Source organism: Gouania willdenowi, chromosome 10, assembly GCF_900634775.1.
Source record: "Gouania willdenowi chromosome 10, fGouWil2.1, whole genome shotgun sequence".
Lineage (NCBI taxonomy): Eukaryota > Metazoa > Chordata > Actinopteri > Blenniiformes > Gobiesocidae > Gouania > Gouania willdenowi.
Genome location: NC_041053.1, coordinates 9,776,302 through 9,801,807, shown reverse-complemented (window position 1 = coordinate 9,801,807; position 25,506 = coordinate 9,776,302). Strand labels below are relative to the sequence as shown.

The following is a 25,506-nucleotide window of genomic DNA, read 5'->3' as shown; positions in this document are numbered from 1 at the left end:
TGTGTGTGGTTCCTACCATCCAGACCATGAGGTAGGAGAACAGGGCGATCCACAGCGTTGACGACAGGAAGGTGAGAAGGTACCAGCGCTCCCAGCGTGGAACGCTGCAGTTGGGAATGCTGTAGTAGAGCAGGAAGCTGATTGGCCAGGAGAGCAGCCACTTCAGACGGTCACACCAGCCACCTGAGGGGAAACAAGTGCACGCATACACATCCATCTGTCCTGCTAAATCATTCTGAACCATTATGCTCAGATACAGCTCATTCATCAGCCTGGAGCAGAAAAAATACAGCTCCAATTACAGTTTTTCCTCTATTGATAAAACACTAATGGCATGTTTCCACAAGCGGAATCGGCTCTACTAGGCTCGGCTCTACTCTCCTTTCTCCCGTTTCCACTGGGTAAAAGTTCCTCCTCCGTTGTACCTGGTGCTGCTTTTTCCACTCACTGCACACAGGCACCAACTGACTGCACACATTCCTCAAAAACAGAACTCTGATGTCAAAACTAAAGCACTGTAATTCTATTACATTTATTTAGTAATGTTCTGTCAGGCACTGCGATGGTCCCTTCTGATTTATTCATAGGATGCATTTGTGTTGTCATCTTTGAAAACTTGTATTTAGAAGTGCAGTGTGCTACTTTTGCTCTGTGTGCTCATTTTGGAAAAAAACTTCAAATTTTGACAATAAAGTGCACTTTTGATTCAAGTGTGCAGTGCTCTGTGAATTGTGTCCTAATACAGAAAACTGGGTGTCGTGTTCCAGGACATGTGTGCTATTTTTCAGGATATATTACAATAGTTATATGTAAGCATTTAAGTAAAACAGTGTGTATTAAGGGTGTAAGAAAAAATTCATATAATATAATACAATATCACATTGTTTCACTGCGCGATGATCATCGTATCGGTCCAGAAAATGTCCAAATTGATTTTCAGTAAACCACTTCAGAGTTTTGTAAACTACATCACTCCTCAATGCATTTTAGTTTGAAAGTTGATTGGGCACTTTGATAGATGTATGTGGTTACTTTTTTTTTTAAGAATTTAAGAACTTAACAGAATCAGAATCTGTAGAAGAATCAAAAGTTAAACCTTATTGAAAAAGGTAATTTGACAGTTTGATAAACATACATTGTTTTTGATATTTGTAGTTGAATTAGTTAGTTACCATTTACTTGATTTTACAAGTTACAATAAAAATAAATAAAGTATATTTTATACCATTTTGTACTTGTAAAGGTGAAATTTGTAATTATTAATATTGCGATATATATCGTATTGTTTAGTATTGGGATATCGTATCGTGACATGCAAATCCTGAATTGTATCATATTGTCTAATTCATGTCTATCTCATCTCTCACCTGGTATAGTGAAGGGTTTGAAAGGCATGTCCTCCTCTTCTTCTTTGTCCTGCTCTTCCTCCTCTTCTTCTTCCTCCTCTTCATCTTTCAGCTGTGCTTCTCCACCTGTATCTTCTCTCTTATCTTTGTTCCTTTCCAGCTCTCCCTCTGCTGTCTGAGCCGCCGTTGCTTTCTCCCTCTCCCAGGCTGTACCTTCCTCCCCTGCTGCTGCAGCCTCCTCTGGGATGACCCGAGATCGGATCAGCCTCTGCCTCTGCAGGTCAGTAATGGTTCATAACCAGAGACAAATGAGACTAAAGGAAACACTGATATAAAAAGGACTTAATGTGAGTTCACGTGATGAGTAGCAGCAGTAGCTTCAGCACACATGCATAGGAGTGACAGGAGATCTCTACTTTAATATGGTCTCACTGCTTTTTGCTATGGTTTATGGATATGTTTCCATATATTAAATAAATGTAAGAATATCTCAGTCACTACCCAACTATTTCTTTATTTTTCTCTTGCTTTATATGAAAGGTAAGTACATTGCATGCAGTGAACCAATGCAAAAGAGTGATTAGCAACTGATTAACCTAAGTTAATATTAAACAAACCTTTTAATAGCAAAGTTGATTAAATCATTTAAATACTCTTAATAATTTGCTGAATAGCTTCCAATAATAAATAAAATAAGTTTTATCTAGCAAAAAAAAACCTTTGTCTCTGCAAAACTCTAGCCTCTGTATTTAATCAGTAATTAAATAATATATTATTATATATTAATATTCTCAAGGGGTCACTCTGCTCACAATAGTGAGCACATCTGCCTCTTGGTGAAGGGATTGTGGGTTAAAGTCCAACTGGGGGACCAAACTTGTCTGCTGGGATAGGCTATCGTCAACTGTGGCACTGGACAGGATAAGCAGGTATAGATAGGTCTGAGTACTCACCCTCTCCTTCTGTTAATGACCACCATTGTTACACTTAAAGCTGCAGTTTGTAAAATCGTGAGACTTGTATAGGAACAACCGCCCTCCCCCCTCCCCTCCCTGTTTCAAAACCTATCGTCCCATACCGGTACCCTGGTGAACGCACACAACTGTGGGGCTTTGTATGTACTCACTAGAGACTAATGACAAATGTAGGGGCTTTTTCTGGTGTTATTTTCTCTGCAGTTACTGTCCTGTGCAGTGGCTGCAGCCGTCAGCTCCTGCTCTGCCACAAGCTCACACATGCTGGCTCAGCTGCAGGTCAGACCCACATCACTCCCCATCCAGCAAATGAATTGCTTTTGTTCTCTTGTAAGGTTTTCGCTACCTTCTTCTGGATCTTTTAATTGACAGCTCTAAGGACAGATGACAAATGGTAAATGGATTTGATTTATATAGCGCTTTATCCTCACAGCACTTTACAATATCAGCTCATTCACACTCACATTCACACACCAATGGGACTGAGCTGCCATGCAAAGAGCTTGCCCAAGGGACACTTTGACACATTGACAGGAGGTATAAACTAGGATCAAACCCCCAACCTTGATCAGAAGACAACACCTCTACCACAGAAAATTTGGGAACGCCACCCGCTGGGGCGCTGTGCGGATGGCGTATACGCATACTCCGCAAACGATGATGCCATAGCCCTGCCTCTCTCTTAACCCACGTGTGTGACGCCACAAGGTGTATTACTGCCCTCCACTGGTCTTTATTTTAACGACTAGATCCTCCCGTAAATTCCAGTATCATGCAGGAACTGCAGCACAATCTTAAAAATCATCTGGTGGTTCTTTTTATGACCAAGTAAAGAAAAAAAATGGAAAAACCTCCACTCCTGATGCTGCCTTTCTCTCAGTGTCTTCTCAGTGCAGCTTTACGCCAGATGTTGTGTCACCCTAGTGAATCTCTCCACATTGATAACCAGACTGGTTCAATAGATGACACCAGAATATGCACAACAGTAGCACCACATTACACTTTCAGCACAAACTAAATAGCTAATTCTGCAGACTCTCCCCACTCTCCATTGTCCCACCCCCAACTCCCACTCCCGTTCCCTTTCCCCCTCACCAAGGTGTAACACTGCCCTCTCTTTTTATATTCTCCCTCTACTAAAGTTTTTCTTACCCTTCCTTAAGAAGGACTGGTGATGGTCACAGCTATGCAATAAAATACATGTATTTATTTAATTGTAATCACTACAAAAACATGCATAGTTGTAAAAAAGATTGCACTATATGTAGTGTTGACCTTGGATATCATGTGCAGACAAGGTAAACAAAAAACCCTGGCCCACTGTGTGACAGTCCAACGCATTTACCACTGATTAATCAGAATCAGAATCAGAATCAGAAATGTTTTTAATGGCCATGTACAGTTTTAAGGACAGTACAAGGAATTTGTCTTGGTAGTTGGTTCACAAAACAAACAACAAAAAAAAAAAGAAGAAAAAAAACAAAGAACAACCCAGCAACAATAATAATAATAATAATGATAAATATAAAGGATGAGGGATGAATAAAGGATAGATAGAGAATAAAGGATAAATAGGATAAATATATATATATATACAGTGCAGCAGATAATGTCATCATGGAGGTGGTGATCGGGGGGGGGGGGGGGTGTCAGTGGGTGACTTGGGGTGTGTTCGTGTGGATGGTGGCAGAGGGAAAGAAGCTGTTTTTGTGTCTGGAGGTTCTGGTCCTGATGGACCGAAACCTCCTTCCAGAAGGGAGAGATTGAAACAGTTTATGACTGGGGTGGGAGGGGTCGGCCACAATCTTTCCTGCACGCCTCAAAATCCTGGAGGCGTACAGGTCCTGGAGGGAGGGCAGATTGCAGCAGATGACCTTCTCGGCAGAGTGGATGAAACGCTGCAGTCTGGCCTTGTCCTTGGCAGTAGCTGCAGCGTACCAGATGGTGATGGAGGAGCAGAGGATGGACTGGATGATGGAGCTGTAGAAGTTCACCATCATCTTTGTTGGCAGACTGAACTTCTTCAGCTGCCGCAGGAAATACATCCTCTGCTGAGCTTTTTTGATAAGGGAGCTGATGTTCAGCTCCCACTTGATGATGGTCCCCAGGAAGCAGAAGTACTCCACAGAGCTCACTGTAGAGTCTCCCAGGGTCAGGGGGGTGAGGGTGGCTGGGTTCTTCCTGAAGTCTGCTATCATCTCCACTGTCTTTAAAGCGTTGAGCTCCAGGTTGTTCTGGCTGCACCAGGACACCAGCCGGTCTGTCTCCCACCTGTAGTCAGACTCGTCTCCATCAGAGATGAGACCGATGATGGTGGTGTCGTCTGCAAACTTCAGGAGTTTGACCGACTGGTGAGAGGAGGTGCAGCTGTTGGTGTACAGGGAGAAGAGCAGAGGAGAAAGAACACAGCCCTGAGGAGATCCAGTGCTGATGGTCCGGGGAGCAGAGATGGTTTTTCCCAGCTTCACGTGCTGCTTCCTGTCAGACAGGAAGTCTGTGATCCACTTGCAGGTGGAGTCTGGCACGTTCAGCTGGGAAAGCTTGTCCTGAAGGAGAGCTGGGATTATAGTGTTGAAAGCAGAGCTGAAGTCCACAAACAGGATCCTGGCGTAGGAGCCTGGGGAGTCCAGGTGCTGGAGGATGAAGTGGAGAGCCAGGTTTACAGCATCGTCTACAGACCTGCTGGATCTATAAGCAAACTGCAGGGGGTCCAGGTGGGGGTCGGTGATGTCCTTGATGTGGGAGAGCATGAGGCGTTCAAAGGACTTCATGACCACAGATGTCAGAGCGACGGGTCTGTAGTCATGAAGTCCTGTGATCCTCAGCTTTTGAGGGACAGGAACGATGGTGGAGGCCTTAAAACAGGCTGGTACGGTGCATGCTGATCAGCACAGTGCTTTAAGGTGGAAGGAGAGACAGAGTCCGGTCCACAAGCCTTACGGGGGTTTTGTCTCCTGAAAAGTCTATTTACATCTCTTTCTTTGATGGAGAAAGGTGTCTCTGTGGGAGGGGGGGAGGAGGGGGGGAAGATAGGGGAGACAGCCTCTGTAAGCAGCTGTGGTGAGACTGTAGCTTTGATGTGGGGGGTGAAGGTGTTGGAGTGAGGCTGGTCAGAGGTGTGAGGGGGGTTGGAGTCAGGTCTGACCCATTGTCTGTCAAATCTACAATAGAAGTTATTCAGACTGTTGGCCAGGCAGAGGTCGTTAGCAGCAGCAGGGGCTCTGTGCTTGTAGTTTGTAATTTGCCTGAGCCCTCTCCAGACAGAAGCCGAGTCATTCGCAGAGAACTGATGTTGTAGCTTCTCTGAGTACAAACGTTTGGCTTTTCTCACCTCCTTTCCAAACGTGTACTTCGACTCTCTGTACCTGGCTCTGTCTCCACCCCTGAAAGCGTCCTCTTTGTCTGCCCTCAGCCCTCTGAGCTTAGCTGTGAACCAGGGTTTGTCATTGTTATAACTCACCCTGGTCTTTGATGGAATGCAGCTGTCCTCACAGAAGCTGATGTAGGACGTCACAGCGTCTGTGAACTCATCCAGAGAACTGTTCGCAGACCTGAAAACATCCCAGTCAGTACAGTCCAAACACTCCTGGAGTTTCTCCACTGCTTCACTGGTCCACTGTTTAGATTCCTTCACCACAGGTTTACAGAGCTTCAGCCTCTGTCTGTATGAAGGAATCAGGTGGACCATCAAATGGTCCGACAGGCCCAGTGCAGCACGGGAAACGGCGTGATAAGCACTGCTTAGTGTGGTGTAACAGTGATCCAGTGTCTTCTCTCTGGTCGGACATTTAATTAATTGTCTATATTTGGGGAGCTGGTGTGAGAGGTCCCCTTTATTAAAGTCACCAAGCAAAATGATAAAAGAGTCAGCTGACGGTGGGATGTACACACCAACCAGGATGAATGAAGCGAACTCACGGGGGGAATAGAAGGGTTTGCTGTTGATAATAAAGGATTCCAGGTGAGGAGAGCAGTGCTGAAGGATCACTGTCACGTCGTTACACCAGTTGCTGTTCACATAAAAGCAGATTCCTCCACCTTTCCTCTTCCTGGTGAGCTCCACGTCTCGGTCCGCTCTGTGAAGTTGGAAGCCGGCCAACTGCAGCGCAGAGTCCGGTACCGCTCCACACAGCCACGTTTCCATGAAGCACAGAACAGAAGATGAGGAGAAGTCTCTGTTTCTACCCAACAGCAGCTGGAGTTCGTCCATTTTGTTACACAGTGAGCGCACGTCAGAGAGGAATATCCCCGGTAACGGTGTGCGTCGGCCGCGCTGGCGGAGGCGCACAAGCGCACCAGCTCTTTTTCCTCTCCTCCGGCGCTTCACTGCGTGAGCAAAGGTGAGCACACCTTTGAGTAAAATGTCCAGTAAATCCACAGAGGATGCGATGAAAGTGGGAAATTAATCTTTGGGGATTGTTGCCCTGACGTTCAAGAGCTCTTCTCTGGAATAAGAGCAGCCAGTTGCGGATTTTACGACAAAAACAAGACAAAAAAGTGCGCACCAACACACCACAGCAGCCATCCGCGGCGCCATCTTGCCGAAATATATATGTATATATATATATATATATATATACAGTATATATATATTTTAATACATCCATCCAGTTTCCAACCCACTTGCTCCTTTTTTCAGGGCCGCAGTGTTCTGCTGGTGCCTATCTCCAGGGGTCATCGGGTGCTAGATGGGGGGTACACCCTGGACAGGGTGCCAGTCCATTACAGGTCATATAAATACTTGGTGTGTGAGTCCTGGTTGTCACTCTGCTCTGAAGGGCAGATTCACTAAAGGTGTAGGGGTATTAAAACATGTGCAACTGTCACTCCACGTGCTAATAAAGGGCACAAACTTCAGGGAATCAGGAGTGCGTGGCTGCTGCACGTCAGAATGCAGCTTCAATCCATTTAGTGTTCCCCTCTGACGAATGTGTAAAGTAGGCAGATCTCACAAGGGGAGTAGAAAAATGGGAAGAGGAAATGCAAATAAATTGATGCAGGGGACGCAAAGCAATTCAAATCTAGAACTGTTTGCGGTGATTGGTTTAGCAATGGAAAATAACACGAGTGTCAAGCAGGTGCAAACAAACACGCAGAGATCCGCTGCAGTAAATGTTGACACAAAACACAGTGAAGATGGAAAAAAAACTCCAGTTAATCTTTCTAATATGAGAAAACAATTAAAATAAAACAGTAGTCAATATTAACAGCCACTGAATAAGAAAATGTGTGTGTGTGTGTGTGTGAGAGAGAGAAAAAGCTGGATGTAGCAGTGTCAATGTGGACTGTAAACATAGTTTCAGCATTTTTGCTAAAAGTAATTTCTTCAGAAAATGCCGCTTTTGTCCTTTATTATAAATCTATAAAGCATGATCTGTATTTATTTAATTGTAATATTGCATAAATTACCAACTTATTGTAACTTTATTAGTGTAGTTTGTGCATTCACATTAAAATACCCACCAACCCATCGGATAAAAACCCATGGAACTAAACGTAATGTACCTCGTTGATGATCATGCGTCCTGCCATGCGCAAGCGGGTGTAGGGGGGGAAATGCGGGGTGATGAGAAGGCGAAGGCTTGCCTCTGAGAAGGTGAGTTGGTGTGGGTTCAGGTTCAGCAGCTCATCCACCATCACCACCCCTGAGTCCTGACCGGCCACTATGCTAGAGTCTGGGAGGGAGGGGGGACAACGCAGGAGGGGGTTAATACTTCAATATTAGTGAGATGAGGACAAGCTAAAGAATAAATGATGACGGAAAGTGATGAGTAAAGGGCAAGAAGGACAGGGTGGTGTAGCAGTGATTCCCAACCTGGGGTACTAGTACTCTTAAAGGGCACAGAACAACAGTTTGGACATCTTGGACCTTATTTATCAACTGTTCATACTTTCAGATCTTGTACGATGTGCGTTCGACTAAATTAATGCAAATGTCAGTATTAATCAATTCTGATGTGATCGTACGTACGTACAAGTCTTATATATCAGGCTTTAAACTGTGCTACCGGGCAGGAGTGCAGAGGTTCAACAGTACACAACGCGCACACAGATCACAGACGCCTTACTTCTACTGTGCATTAGACCAGCGTGGGAAAGCTGTTGTATACCTCAGAGGAAGTCTGTGACATTATTTTAACCTGTTAACATTGCGTAGGTGAATGATGTCTGATATACCAGTGCTCCATGAGCAGCCAAAGGTGAACCAGTGTCAGCTCAGCCTCCACTGAGGATTTTTAAAGGATTGATTCATTTCTTTTAAAGGGGACATATCATGCTAAATCCACTTTTTTAGCCCTTAAATGCATTTTGTTGTATATTTAGAGTGTTTAGAAGTACAGAAAAGTTCAAATTAATCTCTTCAGGTGCTCCGTTGATATCTTTATATTCTGTTTTGGTCATTGTTTTCAATCTGTTTCGATTTTTCTATTCTCTATTACGTTTTTTGAACAATAACGTCACAGTATTTGCAGCGGAACTGCCAAATTAGGACATCGACTCCAGGCCCAACACTTCGAGCAATCCGCCATTTTTATTTCTCGCTTTTATTTTGTAGTCCAAGCTCAAGGATGCAGAAGTTACGAGAGGATAAGTCAAAATGTTTGGTTGTTGGAAATGTACCCACATCTGTGGGTAAGGTCATTTTTGTGTGCGCGAAGCACTTCAAGGATGACTGCTTCTGCAACCTCCGCCAGTATAAAGAAGGATTTACCGAAAGACTTTGTCTGATTGAGGGTTCAATTCCTTCTATCTTTGGAGACGACGAACAGAGCACTTCGGTAAGCTGTAAATAACGTTAAAAAGTGTGATGATAAGACGTCCCTGTCATTGTTTTGTTAGCATTAGCAGTTGCACTGTCTTCATATGTTAGCGCTGTGTGCTAGTTTTAGATCCTTGATGATATGGCCTACGTGATTTAATTAAAGTCTAAAGTTTTCATTAGTCATTTCATTTTGCCGTTTTCGTCTCCAAAAAGACTGTATTAAAATGCATTTCGTGACGTTAGCTTGGCACTAGCGTTAGCTCGGTGCTTGTGTTAGCTCACTTGTTAGGGTTCTGCAGGGTCATCATCTTCATTTTCATCTCGCTCCGCCGGGTCAGACTCTGGCTCGAACATGTAAGGCTGGATGGACAAGTCTTCTGTTGTTGACATTTTGTAAATAACGTGTGAATAAACATTTTCTACGCCGCTAAATAATCGTATCTCTTCTATCAAACTACAAAAATGGCCGAACACGGTGGAGTTGAACCGAGTATCACCTCTGCAACCTGGAGAGGGGGCGGGGTATGAAGTGTCTCATTTGCTTTTAAAGAGACCGCACCAAAACGAGTTGCTCTCAGAAGCACATCAGAAAAGGGGTAGAAAAGGGGTGGAGCTATATTAATGAGGAATTCAGACCCAAGCATTGCAGTTCCGCTTTATATAGACCACAACTGTATGATTTATATGTAAAAAGGAAGGATTTAAAAGCATGATATGTCTCCTTTAATGTGTTATTCTATTGCTTCTATTCTATTCCAGCGTGTGGACAACTGAAGCCAATAAATGCCATATTTCTGTCTCTCTCTCCAGGATCTCTGCCCTGATATGAGGTTAAGTCGCTGTGCATCACGCACTGGGGAGGAGGACGAGGCTCACGCTGTTTCATAAGTCCCACGTTGGCCCTGTCGTATGACACAATGTGCACTCAGATTTACACCCGTTTTCACACAATGTTGATAAATGAGGGCCATTATATTTTTAACAACATCATATTAATAAAAGCAACAATAAAATGCAAAACGTATGGAAATATTTTGAAGTTTTATACTGACACTACCCTGCCATTAGGGTTATTATGACATGACAGGTGTCATGTCATAATAATGAAAGCGTAATGTCCGCCTTTATGTATAAAACTTCAAGTAAAGTGTTACTAAAAAGTGTTTAATGTCATCTTATAAGCCTACTTTTAGATAGTTTGCAGTTTTCCTGCAACTTTTTCCAACTAGTCGACAAGTAACTATGATAAAACTAAGTCGGAATAACTTTAAATTGCCAAATTTTGAGCAAACAATTCAAAACACACTCTTTTAAACCCAAAATAGATTGTTAGACACATGAATACCACATAACAAAACTTGAGGCATGAGAATAAAGGTGTAAAGACATTTCCTATGAAGGGAACATAAACATCCTGGATTATGTGTCACTTTGTCAGTTGAATGCAGTTGAAAGACGAGCATGCTGGTTTTTTTTAATGTACTCGTGCACACATACAAACATGAGTTGCAGCACCTGGCTTCAGCGGCACCATGTCATTGTCACAGTCCACTGTGTGTCCCACTGCAGCTGTCCGTCGCAGGCTGCTAAGACAGGGCTGAGCTGCTCTGCCGCAGTGCCTCTGAACCAGGCAGCACAGAGATCTATTGAACCTACAAAACACAGACACACACGTGTGCATGCATACAGACCGTGAGATTATTCTAATTAAAATGATGGAAGTGTTGCATGGGAAGAGTGTCTCACTTCATGATGATGATGTAGATCCCATACATAGAAATCAGGATGATGGTCTCCCACCTCACACGCAAACAGAAGAATTAAAAATAACTTGATCACAATTACGGCAGCACAATTACTAAAGTCTGATAAACTTTTATCACTATCTTACCACATGACTTTTTCATCATAGATCACCTGAAAATAAAACACAATAACATTAATGATACATCTCTTGGGAGGGGGTGAAGATAAGAATAATTGTTCATAAGTGCTTCTCTTTTATTGGGGGGATTTCAGGTCTCCCAGCTTGATTATTATTTGTATCATTATTTGTTTGTTTATTATTATTATTATTATTATTACTAACTAGTACAGTGCCCGTAGGAAGCATGTACAGGTATTCATATAGTGGGAGCTTAAGTAGAGTTGAGAATTACGGCCAAATGAGTATGTGTTTGAAGGTTGGCTGTACAAAGAGGTGTACATACTCTGTAGTGTTATAAAGAGGTATATTTGTGGGCGCAAAGTAAAATACTGTGTGTGATTTCCCAGGTTTAATTCTATGGGACATGCGCATAATAAATGTGTTTGTTTTTTACTAATTTTTATATTTTTTTCGTTTGGTGTATTTTTCTGTGATGTATGTTTTTTGGAGTCAGTCATTATGTGTATTTTGGTATCTTTCTGTTTTCTTATTGTTTTTTGTTGTTTTTGTTGTGATTCTGGTGTCATTTTGTGTAATTTTGTATCTTTTTTTATGTTGTTTTGTGCATTTCTGTTGTCATTTTGTATAAATATTTAGTTTTGTGCATTTTGATGTATTTTTCTGTAATGTACATTTTTTTGGAGTCATTTTGTGTGATTTTGAAGCCTTTTTGTATATTTTTGTGCATTTTTGTTGTCGTTTTGTGTACTTTTTGTATAAATATTGTTAATTTTTTTATTTTACTCATTTAGTATATTTTTTATTATAAGTACTGTGTGTGTGTGTGTGTGTGTGTGTGTGTGTGTGTGTGTGTGTGTGTGTGTGTGTGTGTGTGTGTGTGTGTGTGTGACTCGCTACTCCTTCGTGGGATCGCGCACATGCACGCACTCAGTGACTCACATCAGGTTGAAATGCATGTGTCTCAAGCCCAATGAGTGAGACTTGAGAGCTTTGCTAGTATATCAGTGCGAGCGCAGCTGCTCAGACGGCCCTCCTCCCTCTCCGGTCTAACTCGTGTTGATTCCGCGGTGATTTCAAAATAAAATGAAAATAAACATTTTGAAAATTATGTGTGTGCGCAGCACAGATTGGCTCTGGCCGCACACGTGACTCTAACTCGCCACTGTGATTGGCTCTGGCACACACCGGAGCAGAGCTGTGCAGTGAAAGAGACATAGATGGTGCGCTAGCGCCCCCTCACACAATGAGGTCAAAAGCTGAATAGGTTTCACTTCTGGGCGAACATGAATGTGCCGTCAAGCCAAAATAAAATTAAAATAAACATTTTGAAATTACCAAATTACTCCAGAATAACGGATGCACACACTCAGAGTATTTTGGAAGCCATTGAAAAACTTTCAGGTCAAACAGATACCGCACCGGGAGATATTCGCTCCACAAACACACACACGCATGCAGACTTTTCTTGCATTAAAGTACGGATGGATAACGATATGGATAGATACTAGCTTGTTTTTTTTTTCTTCTATTTATTTATATGTATGATCTTTTTTAATTATTATTAGTATTTATTATTTATTTTCATTCATGTTTAAAAACTATATATTTTGCAGCTGCACTGGCCCCCTCATGTCTGCTGGGTTGGGCCCCTTGGCCTCTTAGGGCATCAAGGCTACCAACTGAGTCCTAGTCAATGTAGATATTTTTAATTTGTTATTTAGTTTAGTTTTTTTTCTCTTTTGTTATTATTATTATTATTAGATCTTATTTCATTATTAATATCAACATTTCCTCTCTCTATCCCTTCCCTCTTGTTTTAGACACACACACACACACAAAATAATACATCTCTTGTCAAACTAAAATGAATCGCTGACACTTTGTTGGATCATGACCCTGTTTTGATATCACAAATTGAATTTTTTCCCCTCTAGAATTAGTTTTGATCATGTTTGTTATGCTGTTATACAAATACAGAGTTGCAGGATTAGTGACAACTTCTGCCAGCTCTGAATTTGGGAAAGTCAAAGTATTGAATACAGTTGTTTAAGATTGTGTGTTTTCACTTGAAAAAAAATTACAATTAAAATTTCTGTAAAAAAAAATGTATCATTAATTATTTTTTGATCAATTAATTATTATTTCATCAAAGCCAGTTCAGGGTTATTTCCAGGGTCAACCTGAGAGTCAGACTCACTTAAATGGAGCTCTAATTGGTCAGGCCAGGTTTAAGGTGCAGGGTTATATTATTTTTGAAAGATGTCATTTCGTGCTCAACAAAGATATACGTATGGAAAAAGGAGTCAAAAAGACTTCTGTTTTACATTTTCTCACCATCAATTGTTTTAATGTGGTCTTTTAAAAGGAATTTAACCGAATATCAAGGAAAATGTGTAATTAGGATTTAAAATTCATACAAATGACAATAGAATCATCGTCTTATGTTTATTGTGTCCCGTACTTTTTAAAGAGCACTCTCTATGTGTTTTAAACCCTCAGTATTTTGCCTATATAAAGATTTGTGTGTATCAATTGGTCATCTGAAGACGTGAACTTAAGATAAACAACGTCAGTTGTCTTGGCTGAGCCGCTGATCTTCAAAGATGAGAAGAGTTTGATGAAATACGCAGAGTTTGCGGAGGGCAGGGGGAGCAGTGCCCCCCCAGTGGTGAAAGATTTTTATTACAGTTTTTCCAAATTCATTTGAAAAAATAAAATTCTTAATGTAATGTACATAATATACAAATATTTGAAGTGCCATAAAACATAATGACTGTTCAAAATATAAATAACTCAAGTTATTTTTTGGCGCTCGAGTCATGTGACTTGGTTCTTCTTCTGCAATTCTTCTTCACAATGTAAATGGTGAAGCGACACTGCACCCAGCAGTTCATGTATGGTACTGCAGCAAAAAAAATTAAGCAGAAAGCAGCAACTGGCCTGATTTTATCATAAATTTACAACATTCATTTAAAAATAAAGATTTTTAATGACACAGTCAGTCTCACAGTGCTGAAAAAGTGAGAAGATAGTAGGGCGGAGCTGCTTTTTTCTTGGGAATAAGGCGTTACATTTCTTTCTTTTTTTTTTTTTTTTTCTTAAAGCATTTTTACTGTGTTTTGGAATAAATGCTGGGATTCATTGGATTTTTTTATTGTCTTAGGAAGATTTTGAGAGCATTTTTGATGGAATATATGGATTCTATAAGACATGGCATTACTTTAAATGTTTGCTGTGATGGTTGTGTCATAGAATGGTTATATCAGGGGTTCTCAACTGGTCTCACCCTGGGACCCACTTTTTTTTTTTTTTAATTCAACCAACCAAATGTAAAATAGCTGTTGAAAACACACACATATAATCTTTTTAAAAAATAAATATATACATTTTCTTGTGCAACATGCATTTTTACAGCATGCCTGTTAAGCAAAGTTTTCTTTCAAAATAAAAGTCAAGTCCAACATGAGAGACATTAAGTACAGGTCTGCGACCCACTTTTGGGTCCCGACCCACTGGTTTATATGGTTAAGAACGAAAGATTCTAGACTTTCGAACAGTATATAATACTTTTTGATAAATTTGAAAAGCATTTAATCCGTTAAGAGCGTGAACAAGTGAGAACGTGCATTTTGACCCTTATTCAGGAAGGTGGACGTTACGATGCGTCAACGGTAATTTCTGTCGTCACCGTTATCAATTATGTTACTAATAATTTTTGCATTATTGTATACGTTACACTCATTGTGGTTGGCGAGAGTCTCGAGACTTAATTTCATTCTATTCCCCCCCCTTCCCGCCTATGTGCAGGCCTGGTTCTTTTAAGAGCACTTTAATGAAATAACCCCATGGTCTCTCTAGTTTAACCTGAGTTGATTCCTCACCATAATTAGCACCAGAATGGACAGGATGTAGAAGACAGCATCACGGAACAGAGGCCACCAGCTCAGTGAGATAGGCTGTAAAAAGAGTGATCAACACTAAATACAGCATTGAGCCAAAATAGTGAGGATTTTCTATAGAGTGAAAGTATTACCTGCCCAGCAAAGATGCCACAGATACCGATGATGACAAGAATATTAAACACCGCGGATCCCACGATGGTTCCCACACCAACGTCTCCCTTTGTGATGAAAACCCCTGAAAACACACACACAAAAGGAAAGGAAATACTTGATGAACAACAGGGCAAGCGAACCGAAAGTTTATGCTCAACATCTGCCAGATTAAATTAGAGGACATATTCTACATCACTTCAACAGATGCTGAAACATTTTTGCAGTGAAACAAGGCCAATCAGGAAATACATTTTCCAAAACAGGGTTTTATAATGTTTAGTTTGGTTGGTAGGTGTCAAAGTAGCTACTGATTTGTATTGTTTTTTAAAGCTGCTCCGATGACGGTTTTATGAACGATCCCTGATCATTGATCAATGAAAAATACAATATTGATCACTGTTCACTGATTCAGTTAGTCTAGACAACATTGTTTTGTTAAATTACAATTACAATTTAGTTTGGCAGAAACTTTTATCCAAGGCGACTTACAACACGAGCAGTTAAGATTAAGGGAATTGATCAACTTTTTACAATATGGGATGCATTTATATGAAACAAAAAAAAAAAAAAAAAAACCAGGGCCCTTTCGGCCTGTTCTAACAAGCTGGATTTCCACTTATCGCGCTAAATTCCGGGATTTATTTCATTCAAATGATTAACTCACCATCATGCTCTGCAGAAGCCTGATAACGATCTTGGTCATTTCAATCAGGTGTGTTGGAAGAGGGAACATGCTGGATAGGGGCTCTTGAGGACCAGGATTGGGGACCCCTGCTATAGAGGGACTATAGAGGCTGCTGTGTTTTCCCTCTACCTGAGTGGCTGCAGCACACCTGATTGCTGTTCACACTCAGGTGAGGGAGGAGCGCAGCAGAGCAGAGGTAAGCACTGAGACGCACACACTCCTGGGGGTATTTAATCAAAGTGTTCCTAATAGAGCCAGGCCTACGGTTTAAACCTGGTTTAGCCAAGCCTTCTGTGACCATGCTGGCTTTTCCCATTCCATCAAACTCTTCTCAGTTTGGAGCTTCCCAGCTGAGCCAAGCCAGCTGACAGTGTTTAGCTTAAGTGGACATCTTCATAAGACCTACAAGATTGATCATTTAATAATTAGAGATGTCATTTTTAAGAAGTTTCTGTGGTTTGAACATCTTTAAAGTACTAAAGGGTTAAAGATGGTGTTATTTAGTCAAGTTATCACAGAAAACAATTGAAGCATGTGATCACACACTGATCATGTGAGTTTAATGAGTTTTTTTTAACACCTGTCAGTGTTTAATAAAATATGATGCTGTAACTCAGAAATAAATATGTAATTTATGACACTTCTGTTTGTTGAACTCAGCATTAAACATTAAATTCAAATTAATAGAGGCAGCAGCTCAGCGGTGCTGTGTGCGCTGCTGAATGTCACGTCCAACACTGCAGACGCTTCAGGTGCAGGTGAGTTACGTGCACTACACGCACATCCTGAAAAGCGATAGTGTATTTTAGTCTTTGGGGAGCCTTAGTGCTCTGCCCTGTGACTGTCCCTGAACAGTCCCTCCCTCTCTGTATGTTCAGAGCTTCCTCATTATTAATTTATGATCAATGAATAAACATTTACACCATGCGATAAACGGAGGCGATGGATACGCATGTATCCTTATATAGACACATTAATACTGATGGTTTAAACACATGGAGACTGTGATATCTCATTAAAAAGTACGGTACACATTAAACACGTAGTAAGGCAATTATTCTATCGTCATTTGTATAGATTTAAAATCATATTTAAACATTTACCATGACATTCTGTGTAATTTCCTTTAAAAATAACGTATTAAAGCGGTATTTAAAAAAAAAAGTATAACAGAAGTCTTTTCGACTCCTTTTTCATTTTGTAGATCTTTATTGAGTGTTTTAAAGCATCACTAAATGGTTTCATGAGAGTGCGTCTGCAGCTTAAGCCAAGCCTGCTGCTTAAACCTGGTCGGGAGCAAGTCCCTAGCACTCCCTAGCTCCCAGGCTAGCTCCCTAGCACTCTCTAGCTCCCAGGCTAGCTCCCTAGCACTCTCTAGCTCCCAGGCAAGCTCCCTAGCACCCCCTAGCTTACAGGCTAATTTTCTAGTGCCCTGTAGCTACGAGGCTAGTTTCCTGACGAGCTCTTTAGTTCCAGCTAGTTTCCAGACTAGCTCTTTAGCTATGGCTAGTTTCCAGGATAGCTGTTTAGCTCAGGTTAGTTTCCTGGCTAGTTTCCAGACTCCAACTAAGTTCCCTAATGCCTACTGGCTCCAGGAGGAGCCAAAACTGGACCGTTTGGTTCCCAGGCACCAGGAGGTGCTATTTTCTACCTCACCCAGTAGTCTGTCCTGCACACTGATGTGTCCCACACCAGGCCAACATCTTCATCAACCATGTCAGCTCTGCCAGAGCTCTCTTCTACATCAACTCTGCCAAAACTATCCCAGTCTGTCTTGTCAGAACTTGACCAGATAGTCTGCAACAACACTCCCCAGGAGTGTCCTGCCTGCCGTATCAGTATATTGATCTGATTCGCTCCAAAATGTAATGGAATCTTTCATGGCATAAGGTTTACTTTTGGTTAAAATTATGTAGAAATCCGTTAAGGACTTTTGACATAATCTTGTTAAATGCTGGTGAAAATATTACCTCCTTGATGGAAGTAAGAAAGACAAAGCTCAGGGTAAATGAATCTAATTTAGTGCTGTGATGGCAAAGCATCAGATAACTGGACTTAACCTCCCTGGGTCCAAATCAGGTGATTGCAGATAATCAGTTACTGCAATGATGGTGTAATTATCGTGTAGACCGAGTAGGAACACTGATTAGGTGAGTGTCGTACTGACCAATCAAAGAAGTAAAGAGTTCAGGGGCGGAGCTTCCAGCAGCCATGAAGGTTGCCCCAGCAACATCCTGGCTAAGATGAAGGTTCTGGTGATCAGAGAGGCAATAGTGAAACAGGTTAGAGATAAGTAAGATTACAAAGACTGTGTGAATGCAGTTTAATCAAAGACAAAGACTAACATTGTATCCATTGTATACTCCAAAATTATCACTTTATAAATTAACATTTCAGGCATTTATGTTTTTTTTCTTGTATGTTGTTATTTGAGCCAGATGCAGACTTGGTTTGCACAGAATCTATTCCATTTTTTGTACAACCTTTATGTGTTTGTTTTATTGCCTAGATCAAGATAAATAAATAACATACACAGGATTTCATTGGGTAATTTACTCGTACCTCTGACACTTTTTCCAGCGATGGCACAAAGTAAATATCACACACAATGGCCAATGCTTGAAACGTGTAGATAGCCTGAGAAAACAGCAGGACACGCATTATTAGCCACAGTTTGATGGAAGCAAACGTCAGAGAGGTTTCAGAAAAACTCACACAGAGAACGTGAAGAAGAATGGCTCCTTGTCTCCTCTGATCAGAAGTAAAGACGTCCTTGGGAAAGTCACTGATCGCTGGGAAAGATGCACAGAGAGTAGACAACCTTCAAAGTCTGATATTTCTGATTCAGCCAAGATAAACAACATACTATAAAATGTGTCCCATCCAGGGGTGGACTGCCCATCTGGCATATCGGGAATCATCCCGGTCGATCCGAGATGGGCCCTTTCCGTTCCGCTACATTTTTTAAACATTTTTTTTTTGAGGCAATGGAGGCAGACATGGTAACACGTGGCCAAAAATGGTCCATAAGTGGCATAAATGTAGCAAGAAAAGAGTGAAAGGTGACTAAAACAGGCCAAAAGCAGTCAAGAGTGGCCAAAAAATGGTCAGATAAAGAGGAAACAAGTGGTATGTAATGGCAAAAGGTAAGGTACATTAAAGCATGTGGCAAAATGTGCCAAACAATAGTGAAAAAGGGCAAAAATGTGGAACACAAAAAGGCAAAATGTAGAGAAAAAAAGGAAACAGTGATAAATATTCCGCAAAAGTTAGCTTATTTGGATGTAAAGTGGCCAAAACAAATTAAAGAGAGGACAAAATTTTAATAAGAGTGCCAAAAGAACTTGCAAAAATTGACAAAAAATAGGAAAAAAGGGATATGTGTTGGCAAAAGGTATCTAAATCTGAAAAAAGTGTCAGAACTTTTTGAAAAGGGGCAAAAACGGGAGAAAGGAAGTGGTCAAATGGCCAAAGGAAAAAAGTAAAAAGGGATTGAAAGTTTCCCCATTTTAAGGTTTTCTGAGTGAATAATAATAATTAAAATCAAGACATAAAGAGCCACATGTTGAGGATCACTGACTCAATAATGGCTTATATGTGGTGTCTGCTGATAATGTACTGGGCTGGTCTGTGCAGAAAATGCCTGGGCAGAATATTTGTCCCAGTCCACCCCTGGTCCCATCTACAAGTTTTTCGTGCTAAATTTAAATCCCAGCTTATTTAGTTTTCTGGTTTCATGCACAGTACAAAGGCATGTAGTCTATGCCAATATACTGGAGTCTACAAATTTACATCTGATACAGTGTTTCTGTTTGTTGAACTGTGACAACGTAGTGTCCTCAGTGATCTTGAATAGTCCACATACCACACATACTTGTTATGGATAACTAGTTTTACAATGGAAGAATGGGCGTGTCTCTGATCTGCAAAACAGAACCCTGAGTGAGTGATTTCATCTCCTTTTCTTGGTTTAATGGTTCAGATGTAGGTCATGATTTTCTCAAACATTCATCAAAATCAGAAAGGTGTAGAAATAAAACTGGAGAGGATCGGCCACAGAGACAACATTGTGCAGCTAGAGGAAAACACAGATCATGTGGTGGCAGGATACACGGGTCTAGTGTGATGCTTTGACAACATGTCACACACAACTGTTCAAACACACACACATATGCAACAGGCTATTTTTATCACTGAAAACAGCTCCACTGTCATTCTTTTTCATTTCTGAACTGGACTACTGTGAAAGGGCTTAAAATTATGGGGGAAAAAATCCCAATGGCAAGTCATAAATATGAGATAACAAGTCACAATTATGAGACAGAAAGTCATAATGATGTGATAGAAAAGCCATAATTATGAGATAAAAAGAAAGAGTAGCTTTATTGATCCCACAGTTGGGAAATTTATCATCATTACAGCTCAGATAAAGTGCAAGAAAAAGACAACAGAAGGCAATACAGAATAACCAAAAGACACCTGAAAAATAGTGCAATGAAGGAAATAAAATAAGCAATAAAATAGTAGAGGCTATATATCAATAGAAAATATAAATAGAAAAACTATTATAAAAAGTGAAAGAATATTAAGAACATAGATACATACATATTTACAGGTGGGGGCAATGAGAGTTATTTACATATTTACAGACATTGAGGGGCAGATTCACTAAGATCTGAAATAAAGGGTGGTAAACCAGTTGCTTCCCTAAATCCTTTGGTGTGATGCAGTTTCCTCACCTGCTACGAGGAACTCACTATGATTGCAGCAATCATTAGCACACGTGCAGAAGTGGTGGAGATCTCCCTATTTAAATGAATGTTTTGCTCATTTAATGTGGAGACGTGAGTGTACAGAAGTACACAAAGACATCTGAGGAAGTTAAATTGGAGGCAAACAGACTTCTCTGTCTGCTGCACAAACATTTAATAATGTAGCAAACTAACTAAACCAATAACTTTAAAACCTAATGATATTTTTCCCCCATTTTAATGTTGCTGCTCCATAAAGTCCTGTAACTTTGCTCTGATCAGTCCATGAAAAATTGGCAGATTTGGACATAAACCGTCCTATTGATCTACCATTGATCTGAGTTAATGCAGCATCACAGTCTGTCAATCAGTATTCACTATTTGAAGATGATCTACTGACCATCTCATATATGAACAATGTGCCATCAGTGATCACTGCGTAAATTATGCATCTGATCAGCTTATTCTGGCCTGACATCAAGACTTTGATGGTCAAAACATGGAGAGAAAGACACAGGAGCTCACTGGAGCAGTGTGTTCAAAGCGACATTGATCCATGGTCATATCCATCTCCGTGCACAGCCTGGGGCGGCACCTGAGTTATCTGCGAATATACAGTATATCTGTTGCTAACGCGAGCATCTGCAGCCGGCCTCCAAACTTTTATAAGATTTAAGGTCTTCCACTGTGTACGGGCTTGGTGAAATCCAGGTATTTGACGATATCAGGACACATAATAGACGGAAGACTCTCCGGTCGTCATTGATCCAAGACGAGGGAGCCAACTTGTATGGATCTGCACCACCAAAGCGTAACTTTTCCAAATATCATGCCCTTTCCTGCTAACCAAATCCTTCCCTCCATCTATAATCTCTAACACGACTGGGACTGGAGTACACAAGTCTTTCTTCAGGAACTTAAATTAAACTAAACTAAATTGTTTTATTTGCATTGATCCAAGTGTGCAGATCTATTTTTCACACAAATGTATCAATAAAATAGCTCAGATTCTGAAATACTAGCATTGCACACTCATATTACAGATAAATTAAAGGGCCCATGTTAAGCTAAAATAACTTTTCATCATAAAGTGCTATTTTGGTTTCATACACATGTCCAAAGTGTTTGTTTCATTGATTCCCTCAATCGTTAGTTAGAGGGTGATTTGCTCCTTTCTTACTGCAGGGCGAGTCCAAACACCTCACTCCAATTTCATGAAGCATTCCCACTTTGATGACAAATTTGACGCGGCACTGAGCAGGAGAAGCCACGCCTCCAAGAAGCTCTCTGCCGTTATTGACATGTAAAGAGACACGCCCAGGAAGATGAGCATTTCAGCGTCCTTCGTGCAGTGCTATGTATGTATTTTCTACAGTCTATGTATGTACTGGCGAATGCCCCGCCCCCACGCTCTGTCTCATGTTTATAAAGCAGCATGAGCTCAGCTATGGAGTGGTTAGGGTTAGGGAGGACACGCCCACTCATGAATATGCAAATCAGCCTCTTTGTGTAGAATTGCTCAGAAAGTGACTTTTCAGAGGCTAAAACTCTGAAAAACAGGCGAGTTTGGGAAAATAAACCTCAAATATTATGTTTTTGATTTAATCAAAAAACCTTAATTAGCATTCTTACCCTGGATTTAACCACATGGAGTTCATTATAAATAAAAGCAGCTACTTCATAAATCCAGCCACAAACAAACTGGTTGTAAGCTTCCAGTCCCTTGAAACTTTTCATGTGGTCCATTGTATATGAGCTAGATGTAAAAACGAGATAGTTCACAATGTCAGGATAAGTCACTCCCGGGAAATAAGAGACATCTTCATTCCATTTGTCAACAGGAACGTTGTAGGGGTCATTACCGCCGATCTCCTTGTACTGACTTCTCTCAGCTCCTGGTAGAGTGTCAACATAATCCGTGGCCTCCGACATATTGAGGCCGAATGGAGATGACAATCGTTTAGCATGTGGGCAGCTTTCAATAAGTCAAAAAATAGCACTATTATTCAAATAAACACACCCACGCAGGTGCATCTCTATAGGGCTATCATCTTCCAAAATGGCTCTGGGTCAATGTGCCGTGACGTCAGTCGCAAGGGTCTATACTAGCGGATAATTACTGAAGGCCAGCCACTATGGATAGCCTCATCAGCTTACAACACAGCATTCAGTTTCCTGGCAACAGGCAACATCCTTAATCTGGTATGGAGGTAGATTTGCGTCTTTATTATTCAATCAAAAAAACTGTTCATTTCAATCAAGGATAAAAGTGTTAAAATGCTATTTTGGGGGGGGGGGCTCAATTTTTTTCTTTGATTGAGTTATTATTATTATTATTATTATTATTATTATTGATTGAAATGTTTTATATTTTGATTGAATAAAAAAGACACAAATGTACTACCCATAGTATGGCCCAAATACAAAAAAAGATGACTTCAATTAAAAAAAAAAAAAAAAAAAAAAAACCTTTTCAATCAAAGAAAAAAAGTTCTGAACACTTTTTTTTTATTGAAGAGGTTTTTCTTTAATTATTATTGAATAATAAAAACAAAAATCTACCTCCATATTCTGGCTGATCAGTGAAAACAATCATCTAAACATCCATGTGTTATGCTGCCTCTAAATCATTTTCTCACCAGATTTAGGAATAGCAGCAGTTTGGTTGTCCTCCTCTTTATGATGAACATGCTCTCTCTTGGATATGAAGATGCTCTGATGTACAGATGAGGCTTTGATGCCTAGAGAAAGAGGGTTAGACGTTCTCATTTACACTGGAAACAAATGGCCTACTTTAGCATATATAGTTCTGCTTTTATCATTCTAATATGACAAATAAATACAAATGTCAGAAAAGGAGAATGGGTGTTGTAGTGATGGTGTTATTGTTATTTATACCTGCAGCATCATTGAAGCCAAAGGTCCAGGCAGCAGCCAGCACAGCGGCCACACACACGCACAACCGGCAGAGGAGCGCCGTCCTCCCGGCTCTCCTCAGAGGCTTCATCCCGCTGCTCGGCTCCTCAGATCACAGCATTCATCCTCCTCTTCCTCAACCCGCCTACACCTCCTCTCAGACGGGATCAGGCTCCTCCGGTTTATCGTGTCTCCGATGGAGGCTCCATCACCGGCCTGTTCTCAGCATCTTCACCTCCAGCCACACCGGGAAAAGGAAGCCATCAGCTGGGTAGAGACAGAGAAGGTCCCACCTTCTTTTCACAGTCTATGGTCCCAGCATCCAGAGCTCCTGCCTCACTTTGATATTCCTGGTGTGTGATTGGCTGGTTCTTCTACTTCTTCTTTATGGGGTTTATTGGCAGTTTGCACTCAGTAATAGGTACATTACCGCCATCCACTGGTTACAAAACTAACCGAGAGTCTGATATTCACTTCAGCATTTGTATTTTTTCCAACCTAAAATGTATTACTATACAATGTCCACAGACCAAAAATAAAAACAAAAAACAAACATCTCATTAACTACTTGTATACGAGTAAACGGAGTGTTCTCCAGCCTCCGACTGAGATATCCTGGTGCAACAAATGTCCAACTTCTTATCAACCCAGATCCGTGATCCCCAGGAATTTTTTGAGTTGACGCAGGAGCCAACTAGCATGGATCTGCACCACCAATAAACCGTAACTTTGACAAATATCGTGCCCTTTCCTGTGAACCAAGTCCATCCCTGTATGCCTTTGCATCTAGAACGTATTATGAGGAGCTTATGTGGTTTCAGACATTTACCCATCGCAGTCTTTACCTCCTAGTGCCTCCAATATGGCCACGCATCCGGGTTACTGCCTAAAACGTGACGTAGGTAAAAACCCTCTATTCATTATTACCTCCTCTGAGAGACACTTGTTGGGATACTATAAACCACTCCTTTATGGATATTTCCAGCCCACATTTTAGCTTCTACTGACTTTCCTCCTATCTTTTCCACTTTTCTTGCTCTGACAAACTGATTCGCTCTTTACACGCAACTAGCAACGAGCAATTGTGCACTATTTTAGCTGTTTTTACTTCTCCTATTAATTTATTTATAAAAGATTTTGTCGACAAAATCGGGTTACAGTCTGTGAAACCACCCTCGTGTATCAGCTTGAAAAATGATTTAAAGAGTAACTAAACCCCTGCTTTCTCCTGACCTGCCACTAGGAGAGAAATTCTAGAAATGCCTTGATTATGGGCGTTACTACTATAGCAGTAAGACACGCCCACTCTGTCAGCTCAGCGTTGTGTGCAAAGACAGTAATATACACAATGAGGTGTCTGTACACACACACATAGTGAGTTCATAAGCTGACATTTGTCACGACAACCACAAGAACCCATAAGTGAAGCTCACACACAGCCTTACAGACACCACTCAGGGGCTTCACGCACACAGCAATAAGACGTACACACACGTCCGCGCACACGCAGAGACAGAGGGGAATACACACATAGCATAAATGTGTCTGTAAATACACATAGCTTGATGAACCCTCTGATTCTCTTTATAGATGCTCAGAGTAAAAAATATCACCGCTACAGCACCTGTTTCACACAGAACACAGTGGAATTCCACAGTTAGGCTGTCAATCAATGCTCACTGAGGGCTGTGATTGGAGGGAACCATCCTCCCTCCTCTCAGCTTTTATATGAGGGGCGGGGCTAGCAGTGAAAGTTGATGAAACAAGGGAATCTAAAGAATAATTTTCAGCAAATGGCAAATTTCCATTGTAATAGCCGCCTTTCAACCCTTAGAGGCCAGTATATCTGACATTTTACAACTAAATACGTAAAATTAACTCATTCACTGCCATTGAAGTGAATATACATAATTTCAAATTCAAACACTCGCTGCCATTGACGCATTTATACGTCAAATACATTTTTTCACGGGGGTTGCTAGGAGACAGTGTGACAAAGCTTTTCTATGAATATCAGCCTTGTGATATAGTGACCAACTGGTGCCATGTTGGTGGCAGCAGTGTACCTTTGGATGAGAGATTAGCCACAAAGGGCAGAGGTGAGAGGGAGAGGAAAAGAGTTGACGAG

At 41.0% G+C, this 25,506-nt stretch overlaps 1 protein-coding gene across 5 annotated transcripts in view; it reads right to left on the bottom strand.

Annotated features, from left to right (window-relative positions):
• Positions 1-23,804, bottom strand: part of slc24a6a (solute carrier family 24 member 6a) — a 35,549-nt gene extending 11,745 nt beyond the window's left edge. For 3 of the 5 annotated variants that reach the window (XM_028460382.1, XM_028460383.1, XM_028460386.1), the window contains exons 1-13: positions 23,361-23,804; positions 23,102-23,203; positions 18,427-18,503; positions 18,274-18,348; positions 17,879-17,963; positions 15,005-15,108; positions 14,853-14,927; positions 10,975-11,000; positions 10,830-10,883; positions 10,599-10,735; positions 7,826-7,995; positions 1,368-1,620; positions 17-183 (exon numbers count right to left, since the gene is read on the bottom strand). In XM_028460382.1, the coding sequence (XP_028316183.1) occupies positions 17-183; positions 1,368-1,620; positions 7,826-7,995; positions 10,599-10,735; positions 10,830-10,883; positions 10,975-11,000; positions 14,853-14,927; positions 15,005-15,108; positions 17,879-17,963; positions 18,274-18,348; positions 18,427-18,503; positions 23,102-23,203; positions 23,361-23,469 (1,434 nt within the window). In that variant the 5' untranslated portion in view covers positions 23,470-23,804. The remainder of the gene's footprint in view (positions 1-16; positions 184-1,367; positions 1,621-7,825; positions 7,996-10,598; positions 10,736-10,829; positions 10,884-10,974; positions 11,001-14,852; positions 14,928-15,004; positions 15,109-17,878; positions 17,964-18,273; positions 18,349-18,426; positions 18,504-23,101; positions 23,204-23,360) is intronic. The other 2 variants (XM_028460384.1, XM_028460385.1) reach the window with 1 other exon arrangement.
• Positions 23,805-25,506: the final 1,702 nt, after the last annotated feature.